Source organism: Mus pahari, chromosome 5 (assembly GCF_900095145.1).
Source record: "Mus pahari chromosome 5, PAHARI_EIJ_v1.1, whole genome shotgun sequence".
In the NCBI taxonomy this organism is placed as follows: domain Eukaryota; kingdom Metazoa; phylum Chordata; class Mammalia; order Rodentia; family Muridae; genus Mus; species Mus pahari.
The window spans coordinates 110,114,406-110,130,068 of NC_034594.1; the positions used below are offsets into that span (position 1 = coordinate 110,114,406).

General features: G+C 52.0%; 1 protein-coding gene across 8 annotated transcripts in view; it reads left to right on the forward strand.

Annotated features, from left to right (window-relative positions):
* The window catches only part of Tnnt2 (troponin T2, cardiac type), a 15,897-nt gene extending 6,417 nt beyond the window's left edge, over nucleotides 1–9,480 (forward strand). For 4 of the 8 annotated variants that reach the window (XM_021197572.2, XM_021197573.2, XM_021197566.2 and 1 more), the window contains 12 exons: nucleotides 2,801–2,893; nucleotides 3,239–3,274; nucleotides 3,992–4,025; nucleotides 4,950–5,013; nucleotides 5,223–5,339; nucleotides 6,040–6,117; nucleotides 6,578–6,688; nucleotides 7,649–7,657; nucleotides 7,979–8,088; nucleotides 8,571–8,661; nucleotides 8,909–8,949; nucleotides 9,248–9,480. In XM_021197572.2, the coding sequence (XP_021053231.1) occupies nucleotides 2,801–2,893; nucleotides 3,239–3,274; nucleotides 3,992–4,025; nucleotides 4,950–5,013; nucleotides 5,223–5,339; nucleotides 6,040–6,117; nucleotides 6,578–6,688; nucleotides 7,649–7,657; nucleotides 7,979–8,088; nucleotides 8,571–8,661; nucleotides 8,909–8,949; nucleotides 9,248–9,293 (830 nt within the window). In that variant the 3' untranslated portion in view covers nucleotides 9,294–9,480. Of the gene's footprint in view, nucleotides 1–2,800; nucleotides 2,894–3,238; nucleotides 3,275–3,991; nucleotides 4,026–4,949; nucleotides 5,014–5,222; nucleotides 5,340–6,039; nucleotides 6,118–6,577; nucleotides 6,693–7,648; nucleotides 7,658–7,973; nucleotides 8,089–8,570; nucleotides 8,662–8,908; nucleotides 8,950–9,247 lie in introns of all 8 variants that reach the window. The other 4 variants (XM_029538801.1, XM_021197574.2, XM_029538802.1 and 1 more) reach the window with 2 other exon arrangements.
* Nucleotides 9,481–15,663: the final 6,183 nt, after the last annotated feature.

Here is a 15,663-nt window from a genome sequence, read left to right on the forward strand (position 1 = left end):
CTCTCTCTCTCTCTCTCTCTCTCTCTCTCTCTCTCTCTCTCTCTTTCTTTTTAATATTTATTTTTTATTTTTAGTAGTGCAGGATGGTCTCAAGCTGTGGCAATCCTCCTGCCTCAGTTTCAGTCCTGGGATATTAGGCATGAACCATGAACCACCATGTCCAGCTTCAAAAATTTATTTTGGATCTAGAGTTCAGCTGCCTCCAACCTCCTCTGTAGAAGGGACCCCGGCTGCTGGGGACTCTTTGACTCTGGAGGATTTTCCTCCAGTCTAGCTACCACACCCAGCAGGATCTGTCTGGGAGCTAAAGAACTTCTCATTGAAGCCCTTATAGCTTTTGCAAGTCACCTTGCCTGCCCTGAATGGCCTGAGGCAGCCCCTCTGGCTCAGAAGGGGAAGGTCCCATGAGTGGCTGAAACCCATAGTCTTGTTTCTAGGGGAAAGGGTCTTCCCATCGCTGTGAAGCAATTCCTTAACCAGAGATTTGCATCACGAACAATGGGGAAGTGGTCAGTCTCCTCAGATTATGAGCCCAGGCTCTCCAACAGCCTGTGCCAGCTCCCTTAATATGGCCCCCAGTGGGACTTTCCTACATGTGATTCTGGGAATCGGTAGGTGTTCTGTGGGACAGTCCAAAAACTCATTCAGAGCAGGAATGTGGGGGAACTTGGAGGGGGAGTCAAATCTTTTCCTATTCTCTCTGCTACTGGGGTCCACCATCTTGGTGAGAGCGAAGCCAGGCCCTGTAGCTGGGCGCTTCTCTCTCAATGCTTTCAGGTGCCAGGCATGCTAAGCTGCTCCATCCCCAGTAGTGGTTGGCAGGCGATGGTCCTGTCTTTCCTTGAGGCTCAGGCGTGTCACGAGGAGCAAGCCTGCCATATTGCTAGAGTGTTGGCTTGTGAATCAGAGTTCGGGCCTAACTCTGAGCTGGCTGTGGCCTGCGCTGCCGCCTGGCTTTGCGCTGCACACTAACCTGTTCTGCTTGCTCCCTTTGCTGCCGCCACCTCCTGCACCTGGAAGAGGAAGACTGGAGCGAAGAAGAAGAGGAGGACGGTAGTGCAGCTTTCCCTGTCCTGTGCTTGTCCCCACTTTCCTGATCCTTCTGGGAGGGGAGTGGGAAGGTTCTGGGCTAGCCTGTCTTCCCACCTGCTCCACATACGGTCACAGAAGGATTCCTATGGCAGGAATGAACCCCAACTGCTTCACTGCGCATGTCAGTGTTCATGTGGGGACTGTTTCTGTTTTGCCTAAGGCAAGGTAGGGCTCTGGGGACAGAGTCATTGAAGAGTATCAGAAAAGTCCAGAAATAGCCAGAGCAGAAAGGACATGATGTCAGCTTTCAGATGTGTTCTGCTGAGATGTGGGGTGAGGCTGGGCTTGCTTCTTGGGGTAACAGGAGGGGAGGGGAGACAGAATGGGGCTTAATCTTAGGACTGGCTTTCCCACAGTGACGTCCAGGGAAGCCCTAAGTGTGACCTGTTCCTTGGGCTTCTAAATGACCACTGGGCACATGGCATGTGGCACAGAAAGATGAAACCTAGGGTGAATGAGAGAAGTGGTGGCCTCAGGGCGGAGGACCCCATAGCTGGCCATCTTCCTCTACTCTTATGCTACCTGACAAACCTCCTGCAGGGTTGAAAGAAGAGGTACCCCAGACCTCAGTGGGGACCCAGTCCTAAGAAAGGAGGGCAGAGAAGATGAGGGAGCGGGGATGGAGGCCCTCTCTCCTCTGATGGTTCTTTCTGTCCTGAGGTGTTTTCTTCTCCCTCTGCCAAGGGGCCACCACTTGTCAGTCTATCAATCACTGAATGTTACAAGCACTTCCGCCAAGCTGAGTCATGGTCTGGATGGCATCCTGTCTCCCTAATCTGTCTGTCCCTTCAGAATGTTGGGAGAGGGGGGGCCCATCCACATCCTGTCAAGCAAAGGATGAAAATAGAAATTGCTGGCAACCTTCTGGGTAGCACATCTCTCTAACTGTTGGGCATTTCATCTGCCCACACAACCTCTACTGGGTCTGGGTAGCACATCTCTCTAACTGTTGGGCATTTCATCTGCCTGCACAACCTCTGCTGGGTCTGGAAGAAGGACTTGAAGTGTCACTGGATTCACAACAGACTTTCCCTAGCACCTCAGTTTAGTTAGGACCTGTGGTGCCAGCACTGAGTGGAGCCTCTGGGGTGAACAGTTAGGGAAGACGATGAATTCCTGTCACCAGGAAGGTCATGGGGGAAGCCAGTTCTAAACTGGGCAGAAAGAAGCTAGACAGACATTCACCCCAACTAATCCCCAGCAGTGAGACTTGATGTCCTCCGTCACTGGTGTTTCCCACCACCACCACACCATGATATATTATATATGTATATAAAATGCTTCTACACTAGGGAAGATCTAGCTCAGATTTCCAAACTCCCAGGGAAGCAAATTTGGGCTACTTACCAGTCAGATGGGACCCCTCTATTGGGGTTCCCTTTTCCTGCAGAGGAGCAGACAGGGAACTCCGGGGAACTGACTTACTTGGGGGGTTGAGGCATGGATGAGAGTGTAGATGAGTGGGTGAGGTCATAGGAATCTTTCCTTGCAGAAGTAGTCCTGGGCCGGACGTGGCTTTGTGCTCCAGTTTGAACCAGGAGCCAGACAGCATTCCTTCTGTCATTTGGGTCTGTGGCCCCCATATCACGTGAACCTGGATGTTACTGGCTCTGTTCTCCCCTGCCTGATGTGATCTCTGTTCTGGGGGTGCTACCTGCACATCGAGAGAGGAGCCCGGTTGGTCATGGTGTCCGTTTTACCTCTCCAGAGCAAGAGGAGGCAATGGAGGAGGAGGAGGAGGATGGTGGGGCTGAACCTGAGCCTGAGGGTGAGGCTGAGACAGAGGAGGCCAACGCAGAAGGTACAGTCCAGGGTGAGGGGCTGAGGGGCTGAGGGGCTGAGGGGCTGAGGGGCTGAGGGGCTGAGGGGCTGAGGGGCCGAGGGCCTGAGGGGCTGAGGGGCTGAGGGGCTGGGGGTGGTGTTTTAAGAAGTCGTCCAACAGGTGCTTGCTAGCTTGTGTGCCTGAGATCCCTGTCTGGGCTCGGGGGATGCAGCCATCTGTTTTCTGGGTGATAATTGTCAATCCAGAGCTACTTTCGTGGTTGACCCTACAAACCAGCAGGGTAGCCTGCCTGAGCATGGGGAATGCTTTTGGGGGAATTTGATCTGGAACAGGACCCCTGTTGATTGCTCATGTTTTGTTTAGAGGTTGGTCCTGATGAAGAAGCCAAAGATGCTGAAGGTAAGTGATGCTGGCACAAGAGATCTCCTCATAGTAGTAGCCTTGGGTGAAACTGTGCCCAGGGATTCCTGTGTAACTGGAGATTGTACAGGAAAGGGTTGGAAGGCAGAACTTCCAGGTGGTACTTGCAGGGCTTGTGGGACTCAACACCTTTGTCTTCATCTCAGAGAAGTAGCCTTAGTGTCCAACAGGAAAGGGACCCAGTGTCTAGCCCCTGCTCTCAGAAGTAACACTCATACCTGACACTCCTGGTACCCAGTGGCATCATAGTCCCTGTCAGGCCGCAGCCTCTGTCAGTTGTCTCCTGTCACACCTAGGGCACGGGGACAGCCAGCCAGGCCTTGGAATCATGTCCACTAGCTCCCTTGGCTCTGTGGCGATCAGGAAGTCCAAGGTACAAAACATTAGGCAGGCCTGATAGGGTCCTAGGGTCAGGGCCCCTGCGACCTTCCCACAGGACGGTGTATGCATTACTGCAAAATCTGAGAAGCAGTCTTCGCAACCCAGAACAGGCAAGTAAACACAGCCAGCCATTCTTGGTGACCTCACCTCCAGGTCACCTTCATGCTTGTTGGTGATTACGGAAGTCCAGATTTACTGGATCTGGGAGAGTCTCCCTGTGCAGATGGGGAGACAGAGGCCCACAGGTGCCCAGCTCAGGGTGGAGCTGGCAATTGTCAGGCTTTCTGACCCCATACCTCTGTCTCTCTCCTCCAGATGGTCCAGTAGAGGACACCAAACCCAAGCCCAGGTGAGTGGAATGCACCTATCTATGGTAAGGCCTTGAAGGCAGAGGCCGGTGAGGGAGGGTGACAAGGAAGAGATGGGAGTGCGTGTGCGCATACGCGGGTGCTGCGGTTGGCTCAGACTTCCACCGAGAGTTGAACAGGTTGTGTACTGCACCAAGGGAGGAATGGGAGCTGAACATTGCCTTGACTTCACTACCAATTATTTATACTAATATGGACAGAGGGGTACATTCATCTACAGAGTGGGGAAGGGCTAGTCAGGGCCCTGGACAGATGCATTATCTTTCCCACAGACTTCCCTCTTTGCTGGGATGGGACCGAGAAGAGAAGCGATGTAAATTTTAGGGAACCAAGCAGTGAAATTATGTTATGTCCTAGGCACGACAGCTTCAGGGAACTGCAAAAGGGCAGAGCAGGGCAGCTTTATCCCATACCTGGATCTGGTGGCTGTGAGTGGGGCCAATGGGACAGGGAGCAATTCTTTCTTGGCAATGTTTATCCTGCCAGCAGATGGCGCTTTAGTACCCTCATGGCCTTCAGTGGCCCATGCTGATCATAGCTCCCCTGTGCTGGCTGCTTTGTGTACCCTGGAGCATCTCCTTTTAGCTAAAGGCGCAGGAGCATTTGAGGAAATCAAGGATCCACCTAGGGACGCCATCTCAGCTCCGCCCTTCTGTTTTCTAGCTGTGCAGTTTTAAGCCTTGGTTTTCCTCATGGAGGTCAGTCCTGCCCCCTTCAGGGATCTAGTGAGAGGACCCATATTAAATTACCTCGGTGAATGTCTGAGCAAGTGAGGCAGACATTGGTGTGGACATTATGACAGAGGTGAACATTCCTGCAAGATAAAGTCCCCAGAGACTCCAGGGACGTGTAGTCCATGTCCCCAGTTGCTCTGGTGACCCCTGACTCTCCATTCCTCTCTGCAGCAGGCTCTTCATGCCCAACTTGGTGCCACCTAAGATCCCCGATGGAGAGAGAGTGGACTTTGATGTGAGTGGTGGCTCTGGGTGGAGCGAGCCAGGCTGGGGTGGTGACCAGAGCTTTCATATGAGTGACAGAGTTCCTGATCTTGTGGGCTGTGGGCGGGCCGTTGTTGGCAGGATGGTTCAGGTTCAGGTGCTAAGCCAAGCCAGTACCTTTTGCATTGAGCCCACCCATTTCATGGGCGTGGCAGGCTCTCAGACAGACTCTCCCCACAGGACATCCACAGGAAGCGCATGGAGAAGGACCTGAATGAGCTACAGACCCTGATCGAGGCTCACTTCGAGAACAGGAAGAAGGAGGAAGAGGAGCTGATTTCTCTCAAAGACAGGATCGTACGTGCCAATCTGTCACAGTTTGCCCTGTTCTCCTTCTCCTGAGGCCCACCTCAAGCTGCCAACCTGTTGGATACTGCTCTGCTTGGGTCCCTGCCACCTGCCTGTCACTGTGGCTGCTCCTTGCCAACAGGAGCTGAACCTGTTAAGTTCTGGCTCTAGCAGAGCCTAACCAGGCACCACTGGCTTTGGACCACAGACGAGTTAAATGTCTGTGCTCTCCCTGTCCCTGACCCCATCAGTCAGAGTTGCCTCACTAACGTAGGGAGCCTGGGATCAGCGTGTGGAATCCTAGACAATACTCAGAATTCCATTCTGAGAGAAGATTATATGATTCCTTGTTTTTCTGCACCTAACCATCTATTTTTCTCAAATGTGCATGACAGCCATAAGTCTCTGAGGGCAGAGGAGCTTCCAGGGCTGGGAATGGGGCCAGAATATGGATATAGCCTTTGAGGGGGACAAGAGAAACCACTTGTCATTCCCACAAAGTTGAGACAGCCTCTAGTGAACTTTCAGGTGACTGTCCTTTCCTAGACGGGACACTCTTCCAGAGGTTCCATCTGCAATGGGCCACTTCCATCTGCATCCATGGAGCAGACTGAGCACAAGCATTTGGAGGAGGGGCTACCTCTGGATTCCTATACTGGGGCTACCATCACTCACGGGCACACACAAGAGTGTCTACCTCTCTCCCTAGGAAAAGCGTCGGGCAGAGCGGGCCGAGCAGCAGCGTATTCGCAATGAGCGGGAGAAGGAAAGGCAGAACCGCCTGGCTGTGAGTGACCCTGGCCCGGCCACTGAGCCCCCAGTCCCATCTCTCTTCACAGACAATGTGTTCAAGTGGCAGCATTTATCATATCACATAAATCCAGGTCATTGACACAGTGCTGACATCATACCAATGATCAGAACAGACAGGCCAGGGCCTCATGTCCATGATTTTCAGACCCTCTAGCCCCCATCCCTTCCCTAGCAAGGCTACATGGAGACTGAGGGCCTCTCAGCCTGCGGGGGCCGTGGTGGGATTTTATAGACGTGAATCAAGGCTTCCTTAACTCATTCATACAACAGTTCATCTATCCATGCAGTAGACTCCAGCATGCCCATCTTGTGCCAGAAGGTACCCCAAAGAGCTCCTCGTCCAGTGGGAAGAGAGCTGATCTCACTTGTAAGGAATACCCTCTTCAACCCCCACCCTTGCCATTGATCTATTCATTCCATCTCCATGACAACAGGAAGAGAGGGCCCGGCGTGAGGAGGAGGAGAACAGGAGGAAGGCTGAGGATGAGGCCCGGAAGAAGAAGGCTCTGTCCAACATGATGCACTTTGGAGGGTACATCCAGAAGGTAGGTGAGAAGCAGCATTGGCACCAGGACACCCCAGTGTCTCCCCAAGGCCACCTTGGCTCGGATCCATGAAGAAATCCCCAACCGCTGTGGCTGAAGTCTAAGGTCTGCTCATACCTAGCCCCTGAGCTGGCTATCAGCCTGACCATGGCTTCACTAGGAGGGCTCTGCTGTGGGTGACAGTTAGAACACTAATATGCCTCCAAATGCTGGCTCCCCAAGGGGACGACTGGGAGAATCTTGGGTCCTGGAGTCCATGCTCTGGCCTGCGATAACCTCCGTTTCCTCACGTGGCCTGATTGGGCTTGTCCTGCAGCTTCCAAGGGACAGATGAGCTAACACGGAAAACATGAAAAGAGTGTGCTGCACAGATGTTGGGTGGTTTGCTTGTGGCTAGTCAGTTCCTCACGCCTACTAGATATCTCTCTTTCAAGACTGAGCTCTGATTGATTTCTTTCTGCCTTTTTTATTTTATTTTATTTTATTTTATTTTATTTTATTTTATTTTATTTTATTTTATTTTATTTTGAGAAGGGTCTCACTGTATAGCCTTGGCTGTCCTGGAACGCACTACGTAGACGAGGCTTGCCTCAAACTCACAGAGATCCATTTAACCTCTGCCTCCCGAGTGTTGGGATAAAGGCCATGTCCAGCCAGGCCTGTCCCCCCCACCCCCCCTCCCCCGTATGCACGGAGGCATCAGAATATTTTGTTTTAGATATCCTAAGTCCCTACCTCTGCTGGTGTGTCTCTGTGCTCGCAGTGACCATGCCAGGCAAAGGCAATCCAAATCACACCGTCCTAAGCCCCAGACCTATGCTTGGCACGGCATAGCCTCTGCTGAGCAGCGAATCACCTTCTCCTTACTGTCTCCCTGTCTCCCGCCCCGCTTCTCTCCGTATCTCTGTGGCGGTCTTGGTCTTTCTCTCTGGGTCTTTCTCTCATGGTTTCCTGGTTTAGCAAGCTCAGGTGGGTACAAACCTCCAGCCCTCTTCCTCCTCATTGTAGCTTTAGAGAGCCCCCTGGGAGGGGAGCACACCTCGTTGGAGGAGGAGCTGTGGGAGGAGGGGGTCTGGAAGGGACTGGTAAGGCCCCTAGGCCCCTCCTTGCCCCTGCCTCAGTTTCTCGGAGGTCGGGGATGCAGAAGCTAATGGTGTGTCGTGCTGCTAAAGCAGTAAGAGAGGAACCCAGTTTTCCGCAGATCTGGCCCTACTCCCCAGGGTATTGGGAGGGTCAGGGGACAGTGACGAGCCATCTCTAACCAAGTGTCCCTGCTCACCGTCCCCTCAGACAGAGCGGAAGAGTGGGAAGAGACAGACAGAGCGAGAGAAGAAGAAGAAGATCCTGGCAGAGAGGAGGAAGGCGCTGGCCATTGACCACCTGAATGAAGACCAGCTGAGGTGGGGACAGTTGATTGGGTGGCCCCTGGCACTCTTCCTGAGCGAGGTGGAAGGTACTTCTCACTGTCAACCGCCAGAGGGAGGCACTCCCTCACACATTTGCCAAGGCTCAGTACCTAGTGCTGGCACCAGGCCCCAGCAGGTCAAGCTGAGCTCCTGCTTGGCCACATCCACACAGGAGGTGGGAAGGCAGAACTAGATGCTCTGCTGTACCAAGAGGGCTTCTCCTCAACTCCCAGCTCTCTGTTGTGGCAGCTCTTGGTGTCTGCCCCTGAACCCTAGGCTCAGTAGCTAGGAGCCAGAATTCCAGAATGGCCGGGCCCATAGCACAGGCTGGAGGCGGGTACCCTTTGCAGACCTAACAGCGCAATGACAGGCTGGGGCCCGTGGAGGCTGAGTTAGGACCAGGGTGAAAGCCATCCAAGGCCACTCCAGGCCTGTCTTCATTGCCCCTCACCCCACTTCCATTGTGGCTCCCACAGAGAGAAGGCCAAGGAGCTGTGGCAGAGTATCCACAACCTGGAGGCCGAGAAGTTCGACCTGCAGGAAAAATTCAAGCAGCAGAAATACGAAGTGAGCCGCTCACTGTGCCTGTCCTGCCATGCTCCTGGTTTGACCTAGTCCCTGCCACTGCTGACCCTCAGGCCCCTTTCCCTGTCCCCATGCAATTCATGCACTGGTCTCCAACAGTGTTCTGGTATTTCCCTCCACCCAGTTTGTTCCCTCGCTTCTACACTGAACTCCCTTTCTCCTCCCAGGCCTCCTTGAATGAGCCCCAACTTTATCATTTATCTTCCCTGCTTTTTACCCCCCCCCCCAGATCAACGTTCTGCGAAACCGGATCAACGACAACCAGAAAGTGTGAGTGTCTCTGACCCTTCTCTTAGCACGATGCATCCCGCCTCCCCTCTCCCCATCCTGCTGTCAGGGTTCTGACCCCAGCTTTCTCCTCTCTCTGAGTCACAGCTCCCTCCTTTCAGTCTTGGGCACAGCACCCAGTGCAGGGTGAGATAGGGGAATCCAAGGTAGTTGTTGTATTCCAGCCCTGCTCCAGAACGCTCATCTCAACCCTTATCTCCCCTCCCCTGCCCGCTGCCCCATTGAGAACTGCTACCCCATCCCCCCGCCCCTGTCTGATGGGTTCCTGTTTCTCCTGCAGCTCCAAAACTCGTGGGAAGGCCAAAGTCACTGGGCGTTGGAAATAGATGAAACTTCTCGTCAATGCTGTGCCCCTTGCCTGTGTTCTTGCCCTGTGCACCCCAGCTCTGGGTCCTCCTGGGCACCCAAAGCAGACTCCTGTCTGGAAAGTGGGAGCTGGCTTAGCTAGAAGCCAGTACTCTGCCTGACCCCTATGCCCACACCATGCGAAGAATAAAAAGCTAGCACACTGCACGCATGGAATGATGTTTCTCATCCACCCTCTCCCTGAGTGTCACAGGGAATCAAGACCCTCATATCTGTCCAGCTTGGAGGAACTTATGCCAGTCTGGTCTTCTTTCCTGGGCCCCTACAGCTGGGGAGAAGCCAATGTCCGAGTATCGTGCATATTCTGAGAACAGGAGGGAGGTGCGGACAGCGGGCAGGGTTTATGTTTTAGCCTGTGAGAGTCACCAGGAACAGCATGCTGGGGAAGGGGGCTGTCACACAGGGAGGGAGCTTTCCCTGTGTGAGTCATTTGCTGGTGAACAATGGGGCCTCTTTGAATGGTTCCTGTTTTCTTTCTCCTCCTGGCCTGGGCACTAAGAGCCCACTGTCTGAGGGGGCAGGGAGCCCTTGAGGGAGGAAGGAAGGCTGGTTTCATTGGGCAGCTGTTCAGACTAGAGCTGCCAAGGGACTTGGCCTAGCGTGGGTGCCTCAGTTTCCCCTTTCCCAGGATCTGCATGTCTTCCGGGGCTTAAAGACCTCAGAGTGTAAAGGATAGTGTAGTAGCACATTTCTGAGCAGGAAAGAGGACCCACGCGGTGGCATAGCACCTGGTTCATCAGCTCCCTAAGACAATCCTCCAAGCAGGAAGGTTCTCCTCTACCACCGGGCCTTTCTCAGGCCTCCCTGCTGGAATCCCTTCTCCCGTTTTATTTTTATTTTTATTTTTTCCCTTTGCTATCCATCAGCAACAGCCTGTGCGTTTTGCCTCAGAACTTTGCCCATGATCTCTGAGGCAAAGTAGACTCGCCTCTCATTGCACTGAACCCAACTTAGGTCCAACTTTGGCCTTCTAGCACACACTATTAGATGGACTTATTCCTACAGGAATCCCTTGCCTTGCTTCCTGACCACTGGACTGACCTATTTATCCTGAGTTAGGAGCCCATAACAGACATTAGCGATACAGACATGAAAGCAATATGGCCCTAGGGGCTCAGCCTGTGGTCACGGCTTTGCTTGTTCATCCGTCTCTATTAGTTACTATTCTTGTTTGCTGTAACAAAATACCAGACAGAAGCAACCTAAGAAAGAAAGAAAGAAAGGGTTCATTCTGGCTCACAGTTTAAACAAGAGAGGGCATGGTCCACCGTGGTGGGAAAGCACAGGGAGGCAGGAGCTTGAGGCTGCTAGCTCATTCATGTCTGCGTTGGTCAGGAAGCACAGACAGCCTGGACCAGTGGTGGAGTGGACCCCTACAGTCCCACCTCCAGGGCCTCATGACTGCCAGTTAGGTCCCACATCCAGAAGGCTCCACAACCTCCCCAAACGGTGTCATCATTGGAGGATGAAGTGTTCAAACACACAGACAGGTGTGCAAGTGGGGTGGAGCTGTATTTTACACCCAAACCATATCGCATCCATCCCTCAGTAGCTATGTCCCGAGCTCTGACTATATGCTGGACTCTGTGGGTCACAAAGAGGCTCTGATGGGCATTAAAGGAGCAGATAGGGCCTCACCTGGCCATGGCAGGCAGGAGTGTTTTTGGAGGAAAGTGCATCTAGTGAGCCCTAGTGGGAAGAAGGGGAAATCACTGAGAGTGGAGGGTGGGAGGGTTTACAAGTCTTAGAAGCAGGAGGCAGCTGTTCCCTTGCTCTGGACTTTCCCCATCTCCAAAAACCATATCTTTTCTCCTAAGGTTATCTGGGTGTTGGGAAGGTTTTTTTTTTTTTTTTTTTTACCTTAAATGTTCACCATTTCTTTGCAGTGAGGATATTTGTCGTGGGCTTTTATCTGTAGTAGTTCCCACACTCCAACCCTAGTCCACAGTTTTCCTTCGGTTATCATCATCAGTCACCAGGAAGTGTAAACACAAGTAGTTCAAAAAGGTGGGGGTGGGGCAAACGAGAGCGGGGAATATCCAAATAACCTTTTATTCCTACATACTAGTATTATGGTTCTATTTTATTATTACTTACTTTGCTAGCCTTTTGCTGTGCCTAATTTGTAACTGAAACTTCAGCGTGTGTAGGAAAGCCATCACATGTATAGGTAGGGCGTGGTCTTAGCCTTGGTTTTAGGTAGAAAAGGTCTTTCCTCAAAAAACAAAAAACAAACAAACAAAAAACAGAAGACTGATATAATTAGAAATACACAACACACAATACATTATTATTAACTGGCAGGGCCTAAGCACTTATCTGCCCCAGTCTCCCAGTCTCCCTATTCTCCACTTCTGTTAGCTTCAATCTTCTCAGCTCTATAAGTGAGACCTTAACAGCATGTATACCTGTGCCTGGCTTATTTAGCTGGCATAACGTCCTCTAGGTTTATCCTACAGGCAAGATATCACATGTGCCCAGGTCTGGACCCTATGGAGGACTGATCAGTCATCAAGTGGAACATAACAGGCTAAACTGAGTTCTGGCTCTAGTCTAGAGACCTGATGTCCATGGTCTGTATGGATCATGACGCATTCGCTAACACGTAGAGCTAAAGAAGGTAGCCCTGTCCCATCTTACTCATGGAGGACAAAGCACAAGAGAGTGTCAGAGCCAGGGAAGGAAGCCCTTCTAAGTTCAATAGACAAGGGCATTGAGGCCAGGTAGCATTTCACATTACCCCTGTTATCCCTAGGGAACAGGGGGACCATGGACGTGTACTCTGAAACACCCATATCTCCAAGCACAAGCATACACCCTTGTTTTATCCATTCCGTACATTGCTCTTGTGTTCATCATGGAACTGGGTCTAACACCAGAGGTTCAAGGATGGCCAAGACTGGGCTGGGTCTCCTTAAGGGTTGGGGGGAAGCCAGGAAGATGGGGATGGGGGGATGCACACTTGACAGGCCAAATTATGTGTGCACATCTTTCTTGTACATCCCCGGGAGCAAACCTCTCTATCTCCCTAAGTTCCCATCTCAATCTACTATGGACTCCTGACCCCTTACCTCAAGGAGTTCGGTGCCCTGTGTCTGCTCACGTGCCCCACGTGGTCCTGGGTTGGGGTGGTAGGACCCTTGCTCCATCTTTTGAACAGATTTGCTCCCAGACAACCTTATGTCTTGGGCAGAGCTTCTGCCTACTGTGCCCACTTTAGAGGCAAGACAACTAAGAACAGGGGTCTCCTGGGATCCACTTACCTTGAGGTCAACTCTTGAAGCTGCAGACCCACGCTCTGGACCTAGAACTTGTCAAATCTTGGTTTTGCCAAGTTCCGACTCTGGGAAGGGAACTTCGGGTGAGTTCTTGCTCTTTCTGTTCCTGAGTTTCCTGATCTACCGGGGGGTGGGGGGTGGTGGTGGCTATGAGGGTTGACTGTAATCATCTGTGGAGTAGTTCGGGGGGGCTTGCTGCAGATAAATTGCACAGTCAGTGTTAGCCACTGCTGTTGCTGTTCTGGTGATTAAATGTGATCAGTCTCTCCTGGGAGCGCAAGGCTCAGAGAAGTCAGCTTGCGCCTGGGAGTTTTCTCCCTGGCCAGACTGTGGAAGCTGCACTGGGCAGGCCCTGCTGCTCAGGACTGTCCTCTAGGTACAAGGTCAAGCTGTCCCCAGCTGAGCTTGCTTTTCGGCAGGCCTCTACATCTGAGTGTGCCGCAGTTTCTGGGAAGGATGAGACGAAAATCTCAGCTTTCTTGGGCCCATTCTGGTGGGGGATGGTGCTCAGGTGGGGGTTCAGAGTCAAGCCCTCTGAAAGGCTTCACTTGGAGTTGGGGATAGGCTGAGATTGGAGGGGAAAGCAAGCTGGACTCCAGGTATCTACAGAACAGCCACTGGCATTTGTCCTGCAGAATGCCTGGTAATCCTACTGGGAGGGAGATGGGGGGGAGGAGAGGGGTCGCTGTCACCCGTCCAGGTCAGTTCACTCCCTCTCTGCACATGGGCCTTGCAGGTTGAGGAGCACCCCAGGTCTCCCTAAAATGTAGCACCTGGGTCAGAGTTGTATTCTCCTGTGAACTAGCTGGGGGTAGACCTGGGTCAGGATGCAGAGCTCAGTCCGGGGGACTCAGTTCCCATTGCCTCTCTCCTGCTTTCCCTATCCTGGACCTGATGGGAGATGGGGGTCCAGCGGAGGGAGGCCAGACTGAAGAGGGAGCTCAGGAGTTGAAGAATGCACAGGCTCAACCAGGTAGTAGGTGGGTGGGTGGAGCAGGGCCCATTATAGCTCATTCCAACGTCTTGGCTTGGTGAAGGGTTTGTGGATCATGGAGTCACGGCTCAGGCCTGTCATCTTACTTTCTAGTAAGAAGGGGTCAGCTTCCCCCTCCTTTATTCTTTTAAAACATTTTAAAAAATTACAGTGTGTGTGTGTGTATGTGTATGTGTGTGTGCAGCGAGTGTGTGTGTGTGCAGCGAGTGTGTGTGTGTGCAGCGAGTGTGTGTGTGTATGTGTGTGTGTGCAGCAAGTGTGTGTGTGTGCAGCGAGTGTGTGTGTGTGTGCAGCGTGTGTGTGTGTGTGTGTGTGTGTGCAGCGTGTGTGTGAAAATGTGTGGCTGTCAGAGAACAGCTTGCAGAAGTCAATTCTCTTCTACTGTGAGGGTTCTAGGGATTCACCTCTGGTCTTCAAACTTGGTGCAAGAACCCTTACTTGTGGAGTCACCTTGTAGCTCTCTTTACCCCCATTTTTACTCTCTTTGCAATGCCTCTGCAATGCTCTTCTTCTTAACCCCACTGTTTCTCCTTCCCAAGCTCACTCTGCCCTTCTCTGTAGGTTGTGGTCAGTCCCTGTTTCTCTGGCCATGTCTTTAGTGATTCCTTCATGGTTCTCCTGGAGAGGCCTCAGACTCTTCCCATGGAGGACTTATCCATGCTGTGATTCCCTGAAGTCAGCTTTGGGCGTCCTGCTCAAGCCTCCCTCCCTGGCTCCACCCACCAGCTCACCCCAGGTTCTCAGCCTCCACCCCAACAGTGACAGGAATTTAAATTGCTCTCAATTGAAGACTCAGGAGAAAAAATGTTTCCACACTTGTGCAAAGCACCCAGGCCCTGGGGAGTGGGTGTGTTTTTGTCATCTCCCCATCCCACCCTGCCCCGCCCCTACTCCACCCTGTGGCTCCACATTCAGCCCTGGCCAGGACCGCAGCAGCCACACCTTAAGCTCATGCCAATCTCAAAGTAGTTTCCTCTGAAAAGTCAGGCCTGGGCAACGGTAGAGCCTGGGCCAGGCTGGGCTGCTCTTAAGGAAAGCAGTGGGCAGGTGGAGGGGTGGGGAGGTTCCCAGGCTGAGACCTGCTGAGTTTGTGCTGGGCCAGCAGAACAGAGTGGCAGGTGTGAAGGCCTGTGCAGGATGAATCGGCTCACCTCATCCTCTTCCCACCCACCATGCCCTGCCAACTCCCCAAAGAGGCCGGCAACTGGGATGAACATTTTTTGGGAATGAACAAAAGTGTTTTTTCCTTGAGAATTTGACTGAAGGGACCCTTTAGTCCAGTGACTTTGGCCCACATAAGGAATGAGGGAGTGAGTGGTGGATTCCCCTGAGGCACAGGGTATAGCTAGGAGCTATGGATAATCCTAATAAATAATGTTATTCCCCATGTATTGGGTGTCTGTAGTGTGTGTGCCAGGCGCTGTATGTTATGTAAACTCTAATTACAATAGCACACAAAGTTAGGTCCTACATAAGTAAACCCACAGAGGAATTGAGCCCCAGAGAGGCTGGGTGACTGTCACTGACTCATCCTGTGTCACACAGGGCAGGGATTACTTTTATTATGATTGCAGATAGGATCATTTTTATTATGATTTTAATTATTTGCACGACACACTTTCTATATATCTGATGGGAACAAAAGAAACATATTTTCAAGAGGATACTTTGTATTCTAGCCAACAGCTATTGGAATGATTTCTGATTGTGCAAAGCAAAACATGTGCACACCAATCCTTGTAATAGGAAAATTTTGTGTGAAATCGTGGTACAAATCTATCAGTTGGAAACTTTGGTCACTCTCTGGCCAGTCAGATGTTATCACTGTGGTCAGTCAGCCATGGCTTATGAATTAAAGTCCTTTTCTTACTTAGTTGTGGCTGGCGAGTCCCTCTTCGCCTTCTTATGTAGACTGGGCCTTTCTTGCCACCAGAGCCCTAGCTCATTCATAGGTCCCCCACGCCTCACCAAACAGAGTGACTATGGAAGTTATTCCTACAGTAGGCAGCTGGTATAGAACTTGGTTGGTGGACATCAAATATTATCATGATTGGAATG